The 17,436-nt window shown below is 36.3% G+C and overlaps 1 protein-coding gene across 1 annotated transcript; it reads right to left on the bottom strand.

Annotated features, from left to right (window-relative positions):
* Positions 1 to 28: 28 nt before the first annotated feature.
* On the bottom strand, positions 29 to 8,186 carry LOC148862424 (glucose-6-phosphate 1-dehydrogenase, chloroplastic-like). The gene is made up of 10 exons (XM_088978400.1): positions 7,608 to 8,186; positions 6,913 to 7,136; positions 6,719 to 6,813; positions 6,406 to 6,520; positions 2,072 to 2,277; positions 1,830 to 1,979; positions 1,629 to 1,749; positions 1,319 to 1,548; positions 1,000 to 1,200; positions 29 to 658 (listed from the first exon to the last, which is right to left on the bottom strand). The coding sequence occupies exons 1-10, from the start codon at positions 7,804 to 7,806 to the stop codon at positions 397 to 399; spliced, it is 1,803 nt and encodes a 600-aa protein (XP_088834526.1). The 5' UTR covers positions 7,807 to 8,186; the 3' UTR covers positions 29 to 396.
* Positions 8,187 to 17,436: the final 9,250 nt, after the last annotated feature.

Consider the following 17,436-nt stretch of genomic DNA (forward strand, 5'->3'; position numbering starts at 1 on the left):
TTAGAGCAAGAGCTGAGACGAGCACCTCTTAGTCATTACAGATTGCCTCTTTTTTTTTAAGAATATATAAACAGAACGAAATCAAGAAGGATAGTCTGTAGTCATCAACACATTATAATAACTCCCGGGGTCCGGGAGACGGACTAAAGAGAATACCGAAAGAAAAGAAAAAAAAAATGAATACATAAATTTAACATTATCAAGAAGGGCCTTTCACACAATTTTGCCACTTCCCCAACCACACAAGGGAGGGTGAACCCAAGACAAAAGAAAAAGGCTTACCATTAGCATCTTAGGTAATAATGTAATATCCTCCTACTGCCTGCCCTACCGGTGGAAGGGTCACCAAGCTTTCCTCCCTCCGCAAAAGTTACTGGCTAGTTAGTTGGACATCCATCAATCGGTTTGGTGCCTCTCTGCGCGGAGGTCACCCCATTGCACATTGTACCTGGCTGCAAGATAGTGAGCCCCAACGGGTCCCCTACTCCCATAAGGATAGTACTCCGGGATAATCTTCTTCTCTTCCAGTTCTTTCAAAAGAGGTGTGAAGAGTGACCATGCAGCATCCAACTCATCACTCCGTATGAACAGCCTTCTTTCCCCCTCAATAGCATCGAGCAGAAGCCTCTCGTATGCATCTGGAATCTCCTTGGAATACCTACAAGGGATCAGCCAAAACAATGATTAACAAATATAACTGAAATCCAATGAAAATGGATTTATTCACGGATGGCAGACCAAAGCTGTGCACCAAGGAAATGTGTCAAACCCATGTTGACATAAGCCTCCAGGAATTATCTTGCTTCCATGTGTTTCAAACAATATGGAACTGTGGTGTTCAATCAATTTGCCATTTAGACAACCGACTAAAATCTCTCAATTGAGAGGATTCCCCAATAAGGAAAAAAAAAAAAACAGAAACAGAAATCCAAGTTCTTAAGTTTTAAATTAATAAAGATGGTTATTAGCTACCATAATCCAAGCACATCCATCATGTACCTTGCTGCATAGTGAAGATTCAAATTACTACGATCCAACCTCATGCCCAAACCGGGGACCTTGTTATTTATCTTCAAATAAATAGCTTCATCAGGCTGCACTCGAATAACGAGCTCATTGGTTGACCTATCAAGATCTGTCCCGAAACTCCTGTTGTATAAATTACCAGGAACATGTCTGAACTGTACCCTTATCTCAGCTCTGAGTGCAAGAAACACCAATTTCCTTGTCAGAAACTATAACACAACAGTGCAAACACTTGACAGCCTGCACACAGCAAAGGAAACCTCACAAACCAAACAAGAAATGCGATGCATGCCTCTTAGTATGCAATGCTTTCCCAGCTTTCATCAAAAATGGAACCCCATCCCATCTTGCATTATCTATAAAGAGCGCAGCTGCAGCAAAGGTTGGAGTCGGGCTGTCCTTTGGCACAGTCTGGTCATCTGTGTAGGCAGGGTATGTAATACCCCCCTTTGTGTGACTCGTATACTGCCCTATCACAACATCTCCAAGTTGCAACGGCCTCATTGACCGGAGTACCTTCACCTGCATATAATTAGCAATTTAATAAAGAATCAACAATAATACGACTGCACAATGAAATATCCTTTATTTCCTCTGGAAACCTTTTCATTTCTGATATCTTCTGCGTCCAAGCTGACAGGAGTTTCCATGGCAAAAAGGGCTAGTATCTGCAACAGATGGTTCTGCATTATGTCCCTTATGATCCCATAATTGTCAAAGTAACTGAAATTGAACAAGAAAAGAAAATAAGTAGTTGAAGAACTTCAACCAGAAACCAATGTCAAACTGAAATACAGGCTTACCCTCCTCGTCCTTCAGTACCAAAGTCTTCAGAGAAGATTAACTGCACATTCCTTATATACTGTCTTGACCACAGAGGTTCAAAAATAAGATTGGAGAACCGAAGCACAGATAAGTTTTCTACTAATTCTTTGCCTAAATAGTGGTCAATCCTGTAAAATAAGTCCATATCGACCACATTAAGAGGTTAAACTTCTTGGCTCGTTCATTCAAGGAAAACATATCTAAATTATGAATAACTGACCTGAAAATCTGGTCCTCTGCCATGTATTGTTTTAGCCCTCTCGTCAAAGCAGCGGAGGATTCAGAATCTCGACCAAAGGGCTTTTCCACAATAACCCTAGTCCATCCACTAGCAGAAGAAGCTGACAAGCTTGCACATCTTACCGCATCAATAAATACATTTGGTGGGATTGATAAATAGAAAAGGCGGTTTGAAACCCTCCCACCCTGCATGAAGCATATATCATCACTAAGCTATACTTAATATTGAAAAGAAAAGTAAACAGAATTGGCACAGAAATGTTAAAGATCTGTGCTGCACAAATTACATAAGAGGAAAGTAAAAAAGAAAATAGAGGACAAGGATTCCCAAATTTAAAACGGTGAATTCACTGAGAGAATAAAACATCTCCCTACTTCAACTAGGTGATAGGAGAGAGCACCTTGGATCCTAGGAGACCAGACAACCATCTTCGCATTAAAATACTATGATATTTCTATATATTACAGGACTAGTTAACTTTAGCTTGTTCCTCTAGTTGAAGTAGGGGAATATCTACGCATCTTTCTAAAATTGACCTAAATTATCTAACATTGTCATCATCCAAACCTTATCCCAACTATATAGGATCAGCTATGTCAATCTGTATTATTTTTTTGGATCAGCTACGTGAATCTGTATCACCATTCCACTCCGTTTAAAGGCATATCTATTGTTAAATTATGAGTGATTTAATCATTTTTTACTACTTCAACCCAAGTCCTTAATTTTACGCATGTGTCCAAACTGTATTAATCTACTTTTTCTCATTTTTATCACCTGTTGGAGCTACTCCTAGGTTTCTTCAAATGACTTCATTTCTGACCCTATCCTTTCTAGTTTTTCTGCCCATCCATCTCAGCATTCACATTTCTGCTACACTCATTTTTTGGACATGTTTCTTGACTACCCAACACTTTGCTTCATACAGCATAGCCAGCCCTACAACTGCTTTATAAAAATTTCCTTTTAATTTAAGTGGAATTCTCCTATCACACAAGACTAGATGCATCCCTCCATTTTGCACACCCTACTCTAATTCTATGGTTGACATCCCCCCCAATCTTTCCTTTGTTATGAATTATCAAAGACACATAGCAAAAAAGGTCACATTGTGTTATCTCTTGGTCTCTAATCCTAAGTGTACCCTGATCAGCACTCATATTATTATTATATTTACATATCAGATATTCTGTTTTATAGGATATATCATATATTTTGTTTTAGACCTACTTAATTTTGCATTTATTCCTTCATTTGCTTCATCAATTAAAACAATGTCATCGACAAATAGAATGCACCATGAGGCCTCCTAGCATGAACAACTTTAACATTTATAGTACAATAAAAACATTATTTGAAGATCTCTAGGAAACAAAAGAAAGCCCCTACTCTGTGTGTGTGTGTGTGTACAAGGAGAAAGGGTGAGAGAGAGAGAGAGAGAGAGCTGTTCTGACAAAAATGATAAAATGGTGCAGACACAGAGTGCTTATTCTTTTTTTTTTTCCTTTTTTTTACAAATGCACAGAGTTCTTATCCTTGTCACAGTAAGAAATAGAGAAGCAATTACAAAAAAATAAAAGAAATGAAATGAAAATAAGAAAATAGAACATATGAAGAGGTAGAGCCCCTTATCTAGAGAGATTATGTGATACAAAAATTAAGAGAGAAATGGAAGAAGTCCATTGTTATGAATACCATGATGAAGGCTACAAATTAATGCCCTATCCCAATGAACACAACACTTTCCCATACTTTTCCATTGCTGTTGCAGTTTGCATAAATCCATTTTATGCCTCTAAATTGAGATTGGCCATTTACCCTGCCACCCCTGCCTAAACAATATGATATGGTTTAACTGCACTATAACTAAAATTTGTCACCAGATATAAAGCATCAAGCCAAGGAAAAAACAACCCTAAAAAGATGCCTTATCAGTTATCACCTAGGTATCTATATTCTATCCCCCTAGCACGGCAAGAAATTGACTGATAGCCACTATTTTGACCCCCTAGGCATCTATATTCTATCCATGCAGGATAATTAATCCTAGACACGAACCTCTTGATTACCTCATTCAAGTAGTGAATTCCCACTGCTTATGATCAGAGAATGTAAGTCAAATTTTTCACATAAGTTGATATACCAGGGCTTCCATCTCCCAGATTAAATCTAAAGTTTTGTCTTGAAAGATTGCAAGTCATATTTCCCAAATGGATTCAACAGACATCTTTTTCTGATCTGGATTTAACCTCAAACAATATTGAAATAGAGATCTCCCAGTAGAAACATTTGAGGAATGCAATCAGACTGAGCCAGTTAGAGGTGATTGATGAGCATAATCTAGGGCTTAGTCCCTCTAGAGTGCCTGCCCCTTTCTAAGTGAAGCTGTTATGGGTTTAGATCTGCTTACCCTAACCAGGCATTCATTCTGGAATATTAAAAAAAGGCCTTTACCCAATGCCAGCTCCCACTACATAGGGCCTTGGGAGGGCTGAATTGGGCAAAGGACCCAAACCTAACCATTGGCATTTTTGCACAAAGTGGCTGCTCTCAGACTCAAACCCATATTCTCATGCTTGTCATCCTAAGGTTCAGTCTGAAATATTGATTCCTAAAATTGATCATGAAAATTCATGTCTTCCATTTTTAGATATATTTTCTGGTGCTGGTGGTCTGACTGCAGCTTGCATCACCAATTACAAGTAGGTGAGGTGAGGTGAGGTAATCATTGAGCTACAAGTACTTCATGTCCAGCCTTGACTGTAGCCCTTCCTTCTTACCATTATAAAATGGGGGCCCACTACAGTTTTCAGATACCATTCGAGTTCAAACTTCAAAAGATCATGGCTCAATGCAGACTGTATTTTTCATTTAAGTAGTCAGTGTATCAGTCAAGGTCCACTATTGCTTGGAAAAATAACTCTAGTTTGTTGTTTCCAGTTCCATTGCCAAAGAACTCACCATCATGGTCTTGAAAATTGAAATTGAAAAGGAAAGGAACTAATTCAAGACCTCAGATTTGCATTTTCTATAATAAAGTAAGAAAGAAGATATATTAAAAGAAAAAAAAAAGTAAGAATTGGAACTCAACAGAAGATTGTTGAGCAAACATTAAACATCAGAATGTAACATCAATAACATCCCTAACCAAAAAACAACTAAAACTCAAACCAAAAATAGGCCCTTCAGCAACGTCAAGTTCCAAATGCACCAAGACCCCTACTTCACTTAGAAGAATACCAAATTTCCTCCTCAATGCTCTTCTTAGTTGCTCTCTCCTCCATGAACTTAATCTACCACTTTGACTACAATTCTTCTTCCTTCCATGTGAAAACAATCACCATTTGATGCAAGCAATTGCTGCTCTATCAGTATACCTTACTAATCTCTCTTCCTCCCCACAGAAAAAACTCTCTCACCTATCTATCATCTTCTCCAATACCCTTACCCTATTGGTCATTGCAGTACCCTAACCCTAATGGTCAGTGCAATTCCCTTTGTCAATCTTTCAATCCCTAATCTCTTCCCAACCAATTTGCAGATTAGTGCCCCCCCAACTACAAACTCATAAAATGTTGCACCTTTTATGGAATGGTTCTAGTGGGAGTTTGACATACGTTCTTTAAAGAGGCAAAACAGGTTTCATTACACAATAAACAAACCCAATAAAGCAATGGAAAAACCAAATAATTAATCAAGTGAAGCTATTATTATTAACAATACTAATTTAATAACCAAAAAAGTGTACTTGTTAATGTCAATATGGATATTATATTTATATTCATTACTCATTAGCACGCAATTTTAGAATTCTTGCAATGAAAATAACACAAAAGCTATCTACAATGTTCAGGTACTAAATAATATATTATTCAACGGAGTGAAGGAATATAATATAAGATCCCCATGGCAATCCACCACCTAATGCATCCTGATTTAATCTTAATTGACTGACCTTCCAAAATTATGATTCAACATGTTGAAAACTCATCAATAAACCCTCCCAATGATATTTATTCTTTTGCACTCTGATGAATTGGAAAGAACTCCAATTTTCACATCCAACATAGATATGATTTATCAAAAAAAAATATAGATATGCTTGGGGTTTGAAAGGAACCAACAAATATTGACTTGATCAGTAAGAAAAAGAGGTTTCTGAAATTTAAGTAAATTCACTCACGGAATAACCTTCTATCAGGTTGGGACAGGAATGAAGAGTAGTAGAGCTTGATAAATGTATCAGCTAGTCTTACGAATGCACTGTCATTTGGTTAACCACAGGCTTATCTGTTGAAAATTAGCCAAATTACCTCATGTTCCATCAGCTTCTTGTGTAATTCTGCAAAATTTTCCTCAGAGTCATACTGACCAGAATGGTAGAAGCATCTTTTAAGGAATTGTTCCATCTTTTCATTACAATTTTCCCTGTAAAGTAGAAAAAAAGCCATGGTTTAACCAGTGTCACAAACGAATAAACAACTAGCTTTGTCTACACTCTGCATGACAGAAAAGAACAAATAAGGGAGATCTTACTGCAAACTCAAAACTAGAACAAATATAATCTTCTCCAAGACACGATCAAATGACAAGGTCTAAGCCTAAGTCATGAATAATGTATGTCACCTTTTATCGATTCTGCAAGTAAGGGTCTTGCTAACCATGTTTCTAAGTTCTGCATCGGTCATCTTACTCCGAGCATAACCAAAAATAGTAAAATGCTGCAGCCATAAATTCGTTTTCGGTTCAAATTCCAGTGTAACCAAGAAAAGCGCTAGTCTCAAGATTAGCTCAAAAAAAAAAGTCAAAGAAAAAAACACCTTGGGCAGGCAATCTTCGTAAAAAAGTGCAAATAATGCAGGGAATATCTTCTTTTTCGCAAGATCCCCAGAAGCTCCAACCACAGTAATACTGACAGTAGATTCCTCTTTGCTACCAAAACCTGTTGAATCTTTACATTCCGCAGGATACTTAACCGACAGCAACTCATCCTTCAATCTTTTCAATTCCTTTGTCTTCAAGGGCGCAGATGCAGCTACTGCACCTGTATCAATAAAAAAAAAATCAAACAAATCCCATCTTTCCACAATACATCTTCCAGAAGACCATTCGAAGGATAAACAAATATAAGTAGAAGGCTAAAAGCATTAGAAAGGCAAAGCCGGGATGAAAAATAATAATAGTAATAGAAAGAAAAAAAAAAAAAAACACTTGAATAAGATAAAGAAATACTTCCGCAGGAAGAGAGAGCAAATCCATGTAAGAAATAAGTTTAAAGATGTGATAGATGTAAGAAAAGGTCCCAAATAATAAACGACAAAACAAAGAAATGAAAGAAAGGTCTCACAACTAAACTCATACGACAGAAAATAGACACTGATTTAGAGAGAGATAACAGATTATCGATGAGATAAAGCAACAGTGCAAGTAAAGAAACGAAAGGCACAAAACCCATTTTTGATGAGTCGTAGATTAGCCAAGACACAACCAAAACAAAACTAAAAAAAATACTAACCATCTTGCATGCGAACGACATTTCTATATTGAAGAGAGACCTTCTTCTGATCATATGTCGTGGATACTGAAAGTACCCCTACACGCCGATAGTGCACAAATAACGAAGAAGAAGAAGAGGAGGAGGAAGAGGAAGAGGCAAAACAGCAATTATAAGAAGAAGTAGAAGCAGTGTAATTTGGAGAATGAAGGGTAGACATCCCTATTTTTCTTCTCAAATCTCGAAATCAGGAAAAAAGCAGCTTATTCAGGTTCTTCAAGGTCACAGATATGCGAAACAGAGTTTCAGAATTTGAAGAGAGAATGAAGAGCGCTTCGGAAACATCTAGGGCAATCAGTCCTTTGAGATCGTCGAAAGGCTGCTTGAACGCAACCCTAAGATACCAAATGGAGAACGATACTCATTTGCTTCTAAAAAAATAATATTAAGGTAAATTACAAAGACCTCTGTATTTTTATTGCGACAAAGAATTCTCTGAACTTTTGCCATACCGTTGAGTCAAATGACGGAAAGCGTTAAATTATTAAAATATTTTATTAATTTTTTCTTATTTTTTTAATCTTTTTTTTTTTGAAATCTATTTAACCTAAAAAACAGTGAAATATATAAATCTGGCCTGTTGGTGGGTCAGTAATTGTTTTACTGAGTTTCATTTCACATAATATGATTATGGCCTTGATGTTGTCATAAAAGGGTATTCCAATTCATCCTTTCTCTCATCTTCGTCATAAAAAGGCTCCCATTTATTTCGTTAATATTTTCCATTAAATATTTTAAAATCTTGTTTTTATATCATTTTACCTAATTTCAATGGAAAAGACGATGAACAATATAAAAGGGTAATTTGGACTTCGGATATTTAAAAGCTTTAAACAATTATATAAAAAAATTTTCAAATTTAACTGACATGACAGAACATTAATAAAAGGGGGTTTTGTCTAATGGCTAAAATTCAAAGAGTCTTTCTCGCAAAAAAAAATACAGGGAGACTTTATCACTGACCCCGTAGTATAAGAGGAATCTTTATAATTTATCCAAAATATTAATTAAATTAAAATGGGCCAGGCCCGGCTTCCGATCTTGCTTGTAGCACCTTACCTGAGTGTAGACCAGTAGGACAATTACGTTTGGTGTTTGGACCCAAAAGTCCGGTCGCATGGGGCATGACCTTGCGTGGGGAGGGAGATCTTGTATGTAATTAGCCACCTGCCAAATTTTGTTAGAAGTAGGATCAAATATGGAATGTCTAAGCATCGTATTATGGCAAATTATTGTTTTTAGTGTCATTAAAAAGGATTATATTCAAGGCCGGAATCAGATGCTCAAGATTGTGACACGTTGCCATGATATATGTGATCTCAGTTAGGAGGTGACGGTCAAAAAGGATCCACCAGTTTCTCCCTGTATACCTGAGTCGGTCAACCTTGTCTCTCAGGAAACTTTCCGTGAAAAAGACAAACATGAATGAAACATTAAACATAGGCTGAAGAGGGACAGAAGAGCAGATGGCTGATGGGAACGAAAACGAAAAAGGCTGGAAAGTGGAATACAAGGTGGTGAAAAAACGACAATACACACGTGGGCAGTTACATCATGATGCATCACATCGGATCCGGGTCGCGCATATGATAAGAGGCGTAGCCTGGCCCAACCCAACCTGATCCACGAATCCAAGGCCCTGGCAGAAAATTTATAAGCCGACCCAGATAGATAACCTAGGCCCAAGCCTTAAAACTTCTACGTCCGACAAGCAGTATGTTCTAACGTGTTATTGATGGAATGATCAAACGTGACTCGGGCCCCTGGCAGTCATACTCCAAAATCGTAATGTGTAAAAAACTGGCCAAAACTGGTAACTCAAATGATTTTTCAATTACTGGTTCGATCAAACTTCTAAACGCCATTAGACGTTTGATTGAGGTGATTTTTTTATTTATTTTAGGTAATTATTCAAGATTTATGCATTTCTAATGTAAAAAAATGTTTTGTCCCACTATTTTTGTTAAAAGCATCTTTTTGCTTCAAATCTTAATTTTTAATATAAAAAAATAAAAATATATGTTATTAAAGAATATGATTATAGATTTTGAATATATGCATATAATCAATATTATATATATTATATAAATTTTATTACATTACATTATAATATAAAATAAAATAAAAAAATATGTTATAATAATAGAATATAATTATATATTTTGAATGTATATATAAATTATACATACATACATATATACATATATATACATACATACATATATACATTATGGTTCAACCTCCAATTGGACCCCAGTTGAACAACCTCTCCCTTTTTTCAGGTTGATACATGATTCGGTTTTCTGAACATTCTCACTACTTTGTTTTTTGAATGTTTGGTTCTTTTTTTTGTATGTCTCGTTGGATTTCACATTGGCACCTCACAGATTGCACCCTACATATGCATCTCCGTGTATATTGAGAACATCTTTCATGCTTATCACTGATAGATGTTTTCAATACATGGTTGGGATGTGATGTGGGGTGTGCATGTAAATTTGTCTTATTAAATTACTAAACCAGCTGCTTGGACAGCTTCATACCTTGATTGATGTCGAGGGACAAAAATAGGGAGATACTAGTGGGGCTGTGCAATGGATAGGAAAATTAAAAAGTTGATTAAAACATGTAAACAACAAACCCACAAATTTCTTAGGAAGATAATATATCTGTTTTCATCTTTTTCTTTTTGTTTTTCAATTAATTAATCGAAAGATGTTGGTATTTTTGTTGATACATGTTCCTACTGCTTTTTTCTTTTCTCAAGTTTGGGGTATTCATATATATATATATATATATATATATATATATATATATATATATATATATTACTTCTATTCAATTCCAAAGTAGATCATTTAACCACTAACATAAATTATTCAACTCTCCTCTACATTCCAAATTTCCAATTGATTTGCCTTGATATGTTGTATATAGTAATTTAATGCAAGCTTCAAGTTTATAATATATTGCAGGTAATGAATGGGAGGAAAAAACCATTCATCAACATCAAAGTAAGTAGCTGTTTTTCAAAGACGGGTGCAAAAAAATTAATTTCATTTATTTTCTGGCACATACATAATCTGTGTGTGTGTTATTATAGAAGCAGTGGCGTATTTGAGTGCGGTTCAAGAAACTCTGAAAAACTTTACCGCGCGCGACAATTCGACAATCTAAGCTATTTAATTCCTATAATAATGAAAATCATAGTGGTAGTGGCTATTTGAAGTATATATGGTATCCAGTGCTTAAATATTTAATTATCTGGAATATGGTTGGTTCCAGGGATATTTACTTGGTATTCCTATAACGGATGGGAATTCTGAATTGAACAAACAAATACCATATGCTCATGGTATTTGTGGGAATCACAAAATCACAACTCCTTTTCTCATTTATAAAATGAACAAAAAAAAATCTAGTTTCCAAAGTATATATATAGATATGGCTATGTGCAAGGATTAATCGATACAAGAAAAGAGCGAGAGACGTTTTTTTTTTTTTTTTTTATTTTCATCTAGTCGGCCAAAAGAAGCTGCCAATAAGAGGAGTATGTAAATATAAAATCCCAGCAATCGATGTACAGTGTGTCTGCAGGATATGCAGGCTTTTCGAGAGGTGGGAATTTTGTATTTTGCTTAATTTGTTTTTGTCATCTTACATTAATTCTTGTTGACGCAAATGGAAATGGTAGAGGTTTGATCATACTGGCCGGCCGGTACTGCATTGCATTTGCAGAGTAAGTCAGGAATTAGATGTTCACACATTTTGGAACCATATTGCTATGTCTCATCCCCGAATTGAAGCCAAAAGAAAAATGTTGGAGAAGAAAGAAGATATGTTGATGAGGACAACTCCAGAGAGATCCTTGATCCAGAACCTCCTCTTCCAGCATTTGGCTGCATGTTAGGTCTCTTAATCTTTATCATCCTCTGTTTTAATTTTTAACTTTTAATAATCCACTGGCATCAATAAGCTAGAAATGTTTATACCATTTTTATTTTTCAGGATTATCTCTTATCTTTTGTTATATTATATTATTGGGCTAACGATGATAGTGTCCAAGAAGCATTACAAATTCGAAAGGTAGGAGGTATGAGGTATGAGGGAGGATATCACTGATCAGAATAGTAATACTATTTGTAATGAAATGAAACACTTTTAAGAAAGTAATTAAACTATGTATGTGATGATGAAAATAGGGATGATCAGTAGGGGAATGGCAGAGGTGCGACAGAGGTCTAACTTATACACGTGAAATCCAAAGCAGCTTCAGTCATCATGTAAATCTAAGCAACAAAAGGATATCCTTCTCTTATTTATAGGTATTTATATAGAATGTGTAATGTCCAAGTCTAAGTTACATCTTCTTAATATAATTATAGTTTAGTAGGTTTCTAAATTTTGTGCTCTGAAACAGCGGTGATCGATCATGACTTTTTAGCATGGTTTTTAAAATTGGACCGGACTGGAAAATCGGGAACCGGTCGATCATGATTTGACTGGTTCTGTTTTTTCCTAAAACTGTTCTTTTCCTCAAAATTATTGGTTTTGGTCAGCAAATCGCTGAACTGGCCAGTTAACCGTTTGAACAGTTTTTATTGTTTTTAAATTTTTTTTCTTTTGTTAAAACAGGCCGATCATTCGAGTCAAATGATCGGATCGTTCAAATCAATAACCGGACCCCTGACCGGTTCAATTTTAAAAGCCATGTTTTTTAGTGCCATTCTTGGCCACTCAAGCATGGATACATTCTCTCAATTACTCCATTAATTGTTGATGACTGGAGGTCCTTGGGTTGTGGATGGCCAAGTTGGAGGGTAGGCCCTAATTATGTCCCATTTTTTTTTGGCTAAATTAATATTAACTTCAATAAATCAATATTGAACTTCCCCATTATATTGAAGATAGAATGAGTGTTGCAAACTCGTTGTGTTTGTTTGTGGTGCAGATAAAAGGACTTATTGCAATAACATGGCATTTGCAACTGTGAAGGCAAAACATATATCTAATTCCTCCACCCCTTTGTTTTCTTCAATGTCGATGTCATGCACAAATAGAAAAGAAATGGAAGACATAGTCATAGTAATATAGAATAAAGGAAAGCTGATGATGTATTGTACGTTTTTCTTATGCAGGGCGGACGGCGGAGGACACACAGCTCCAGAGTACCGGACCAAGGAGTGGTTTGCCATGTTTAAGCGCTGGATATATGAGCAACCTCTATAGCTTAGTTATACATTCAGCTCCGGAGCCTGAGCTTGAAACTATTGGCCTACACCATCAATTTGGACGAGAACTTTGTGGATAACCTTTTTTTTTTTTTTTTTTTTCTTTCTTTTAGGGGGTGTTAGGCCAACGTACGTTTATGAATTTTTTTCTCTTTTTTTTTTTTTTTTTGTAAGAAGGAAACAATCATGTTATACCACTAGATAATCACTTTTTAGGTTGTATTTAGTACCATTACCACTTTTATTTGTAACATTTTAGGTTGATTAATACAATTTTTTAAGAAATTGTTTTGTCACTTTACATCACCGGATAACCACTTTTACTAAAAAATATAAGTATTGGATTAGGTGTTGGCATTTACAGTAGAAATACCAAACTGAAGAAAAAACAATGATATCAAATGTTGTATTGATGGCTCAAACCATTTTGTGGTAGAGAAAAATATATTCTCATAAAATTTGTATCAACATAAAGCATTAATTGCAAGTAGAAGTGGCAAGGATACTAAAAACAACCTTAATCTTCTGTTTCCATGTTTGTTTAATTCTTGTGTGTGAAATGTGAAGTGTGACCGTGACTATTTTTACTTTATAGTTTTATTTAGGGAAAATTATATTTTAGTACCCTGTACTTTGGGCTTAGTCTAAATTTGGTCCCCAAACTTTAAAATTTATCAATCCGGTACTTGAACTTCTAAAATATACCAATCCAGTACTTGAATTTCCCTAATGTGCCAATTTAGTCCAAAATAAATATGTATTCACATTTTACCTTCAATTCAAGTGTTTCATTCATCAAGGATTGCCATGCTTCTTGCATCCCCAAATTATTAGGCAACGAGATTTAGATTTTGAGAGAGATGGGGAAATGGTGGGAAATAAATTTATTCCCTCATGTCTAAATTTGGTCCTCAAAAAGCTTGTTATCATAAATAGATTCTATAACTTATCCCTCATGACTAGTCAAGTCCATTGTTTGGAACAGGTGACATGATCTGCTTTGCCATATTTCTACCTACAACGATGATTTGGCCGGAGAGGATAAAAAAAGAGGGATTGGTACAAATTGTATTAAGGTTTATGAGGTGAATTTAACAATAAAAGACCCATTATTTTGACTGCTATGCATGGATTATGCAATTCTACACATGTGGGTATATGCAATTCAACCCAATTTATTTGCAACCCTAACTGGTTACGTGTAAAGAGATGTCAATAAGTCTGGTTAAATGGTAAACCTGACTTGACCCAACCCAATAGTTTTGGGTTAGGGTCAGGTCTCTTAATCTGCTGGGGGGAGGGGGGTTTGCAATTTGGTATGATTTCTAACCTCATAACCTTTTTTTTTTTTTTAATTGAAAGGAGAGGAATATATTTATATAGAAAAAGTTACATGAGGGGATTGCATCGAGTTGTAGTGAATTCCAATTTGACCCTCACAAGAAAAGTAAGCAAAAAGATGTATTGCCTAGTTATCTTGCCTTAGTATATAATCAAAAGAGGTTATGAGTAACTGTTCAATCTAGTGAAGTAACTCGATTTATTCTTGCAAAACCTATTAAGTGAGTTTGGAAAGAGTACAAATGCAAATATGTACTATGCAAATACATACAAAATATAAGATTTTGCACTCCTTCCAAACTGAGCCTATAGTATTTCTTTTCATGTTTTTTTTTTTTTTTTGAATTTTTTTGTTCGTAATGGAGGAGGTAACACCTCGAAACCTATAGACCAAACTTCAACTTTGCTTTGGGTTTTCAAAATGTGTTATGCAAGATGTGAGCCAAATTTTTGGATTAAAACCTGTAGTATCAACCTTGTGATGTCCTCGTAAGAATTCTAAATGCTTGTGTTAGTGATAAAAAACGACCTTCCTTTTATATATAACAGAGGAAGAATTCATTTTATTGGTCCATTGGTGTAAGACTCTCTAAGAATTACGTGGACATCGGTTTCCTATGTAGCCTTTCCCACCTCTTTGTAGAATTAGGGAATACGGACTAACTTCCTTGCAAGAGAAAAAAAAAAAACCCATTAAACATAATGGAATATATCATCACGGTTATCACATGTCAGTATTCTTGGGAGGCATCACATAAACATCAGAAAATATGAGGGGCATCAAATCAAAGTAGGGGAGGAAGTTCTCTAATTGAGTGATTATTGGCGACGGGCAAAAGTGAAAATAAAAAGGAGGGAGAAGGGAAGAATATTCTCCTCCCTTGGATCCCAAAAGCTCTTTCTTTCTTTAGTTTTTATTTTCACTCAGTATTAATATTTTATATTTATACAGGAATTACACTACGCACATAGGTATAAAGGTTGGAAAGAGCTTTGTCCTTTCAAAAAAGAAAAAAGAAAAAAAGTGTGCATGGGGCTCACTTCCATCATCACCAATGAGCTTGAGATTTAAATGGCCAATCTGAGGTATGTATGTATGGCCGACACATTTCGTTTTATAAAAGGGAGCAAAAAGCGTTGGGTTGGGCGGACGTAGCAGTAAGGCAGAGTGCATTGATTGGAGTACAAACAAACAGCGGAGCTGGAATCCGTAATCCAATTCCTAAACTTTTATACCTGTGTGCGTAGTGTACCCATAGCCATACGTACATGTAGTAGATGTAATGAGACACTTGTGTTGTGTGAATGAAAAGTAGTGTAGGTAAAAAAGTGCAGAAGAAGATCCGGGACTCTGTCTCTGTACGACTGCTTTCCGCCAGCGCAGCCATCTGGAATAGGGGAATATATAGGAATAATAGGAAATATCTTTGTATCTTCGCCATTAAGCAAAGCAAAGAGGAGTATTAAATCAAGACCCAATCACATTTCAGCACTGCCCTACAAATAAGAAAGCGATTCACGTGATGTTTTTGAATTGGTGTCTCCCCAATCCATCTCAATATCTCATTGAGGGGTCGCAACTGGCAATAGGACTGAAGGAGTCACAACAGAACAGATATAGATGAGGAATCGGAAGCGAGCGGCTTTTAAGCTCCTTGTATTATTGTTAATTCAAGTTATCTGTTTTCTTGAATATTGACCCATTAGCTTTCAGCCTTTCAATAAATATTTCATCATCAAAATGTATACCAAGTCCTGGGCTCCTGGCCTCTCCCCTTGGCCCTTTCTTTCTCTTGGGCTTCGGGTTGAGCCCATTGAATTTTTGACAAAATCACAGAGAGCGAAGGAGAGCAAATCCGGAAACTTCGGCTTCAGTCTTCCACCACCTACACAAAAGGAGTGGACTTAGAACCCAGATTTTTTATTCACTTTTTCTACCCACTCTCTACTCGCCTTGAATTTCAGTCACACATCTCTGAATTCATAATAGAGATGTGTATCTGCAATTCACGGCGGGTAGAAGGTGGGTAAGAAAAGTGAATAGGAAATCCCGTTTGATGGACTTGGAACACAAACGTAAGCCTTTATATATGATCTCTCTTTCTGAACACTGACTTTTATTTAATTGAAACTCATCTGGGTTTGCCATTGGATGTTCATTTCCTTGCTTTTCTTACCCCAAAATTTAAGTTTCATTTCCTTGATTGCTCGGATATGAGATTGACGAGACAAACCAAGGCAAATAATATGGTAATGCCGGCATTAATTTGATGAATTCAACATATAAAACATGGACACGTCCGGCCTGGCCTGATCATCAATCTTCACCCAATGTTAGCCATCGGCTTGGGTTCAGTACTCTGAACCGTTTGAAGTGTGATGCCATTGCCGGAGGAAAAGTGGGATTGATCATTGATGGTGTCACAAGAAAATCCACACATTAATAAATGATTGAATTGGCGATATGTCAAATCAATTAGTTGCTCGCGGGTCTTCTATGACGACGACTTCCATCCCGGTTTAATGGAACCTTTTCTTCTGGGAATATATATGTTACTGATCATTCTTAATAAGTAGTCTCTATCATCAAAGAACATATGTCTGCTTGATTCTACTTTTACCACAACACCCATCTCTTCTTCTACATACAAGGAAATTTTGGATGAAGTCGTCTCTTCTTCCTAATTTTTAGCCGAACCTCGCTAAACAGAGTGTTGATGATATAACTTCCTATTTCAGATGCTGGGTTTATTTACTCGTGTTTCTTAATTTAGTTTGTGGGAAGATGAGGGACGGTGTTCATTTCCTATTCACTTCTCATGCACTACAGCAGACTAGTTGCTTAGCCTCAAGCCACCTTTGCTTATTAATCTTCGCAATGAAATCATCAACCATCCTTTTAAACTCCTCAGCGGGCATCTCATCAGACTCTTCTTCAGCTGCTGCTGCTGCTTCTTCATCCAAGTTCTCGTCACTTTCTTTATTTCTATCATCTTCTTCTCCTTCTCCTTTTCCATCTTCCCCTCCCCTTTTCACACCCTCTTCAATCAAAGGCGTATCCGGCTTCTGCTCCTCTGTGATAGAGCACCTCCGAAGGCTTTGGTTCCTCCTAACATACACATCATAAGTGTCGCTAATTGCTGGAGATGAGTGCGAGCCTGTGAGCTTGGATTCTCCGACCAACATGGCGATTATGAGGTTGCAGATGATGAAAAGGT

The sequence above is a fragment of the Nelumbo lutea genome, chromosome 3 (assembly GCF_056320005.1).
Source record: "Nelumbo lutea isolate HS-2025 chromosome 3, American lotus-T2T, whole genome shotgun sequence".
Lineage (NCBI taxonomy): Eukaryota > Viridiplantae > Streptophyta > Magnoliopsida > Proteales > Nelumbonaceae > Nelumbo > Nelumbo lutea.

Excerpts from the sequence above, each read along its gene's own strand:
- LOC148862424 (XM_088978400.1), bottom strand. The coding sequence starts at position 7,806 with ATGTCTACCCTTCATTCTCCAAATTACACTGCTTCTACTTCTTCTTAT. Across the intron at positions 6,814-6,912 it reads ACGAAGATTGCCTGCCCAAG|CATTTTACTATTTTTGGTTA; the intron begins GTGTTTTTTTCT and ends TTATGGCTGCAG. Across the intron at positions 1,549-1,628 it reads AAGATATCAGAAATGAAAAG|GTGAAGGTACTCCGGTCAAT; the intron begins GTTTCCAGAGGA and ends AATTATATGCAG.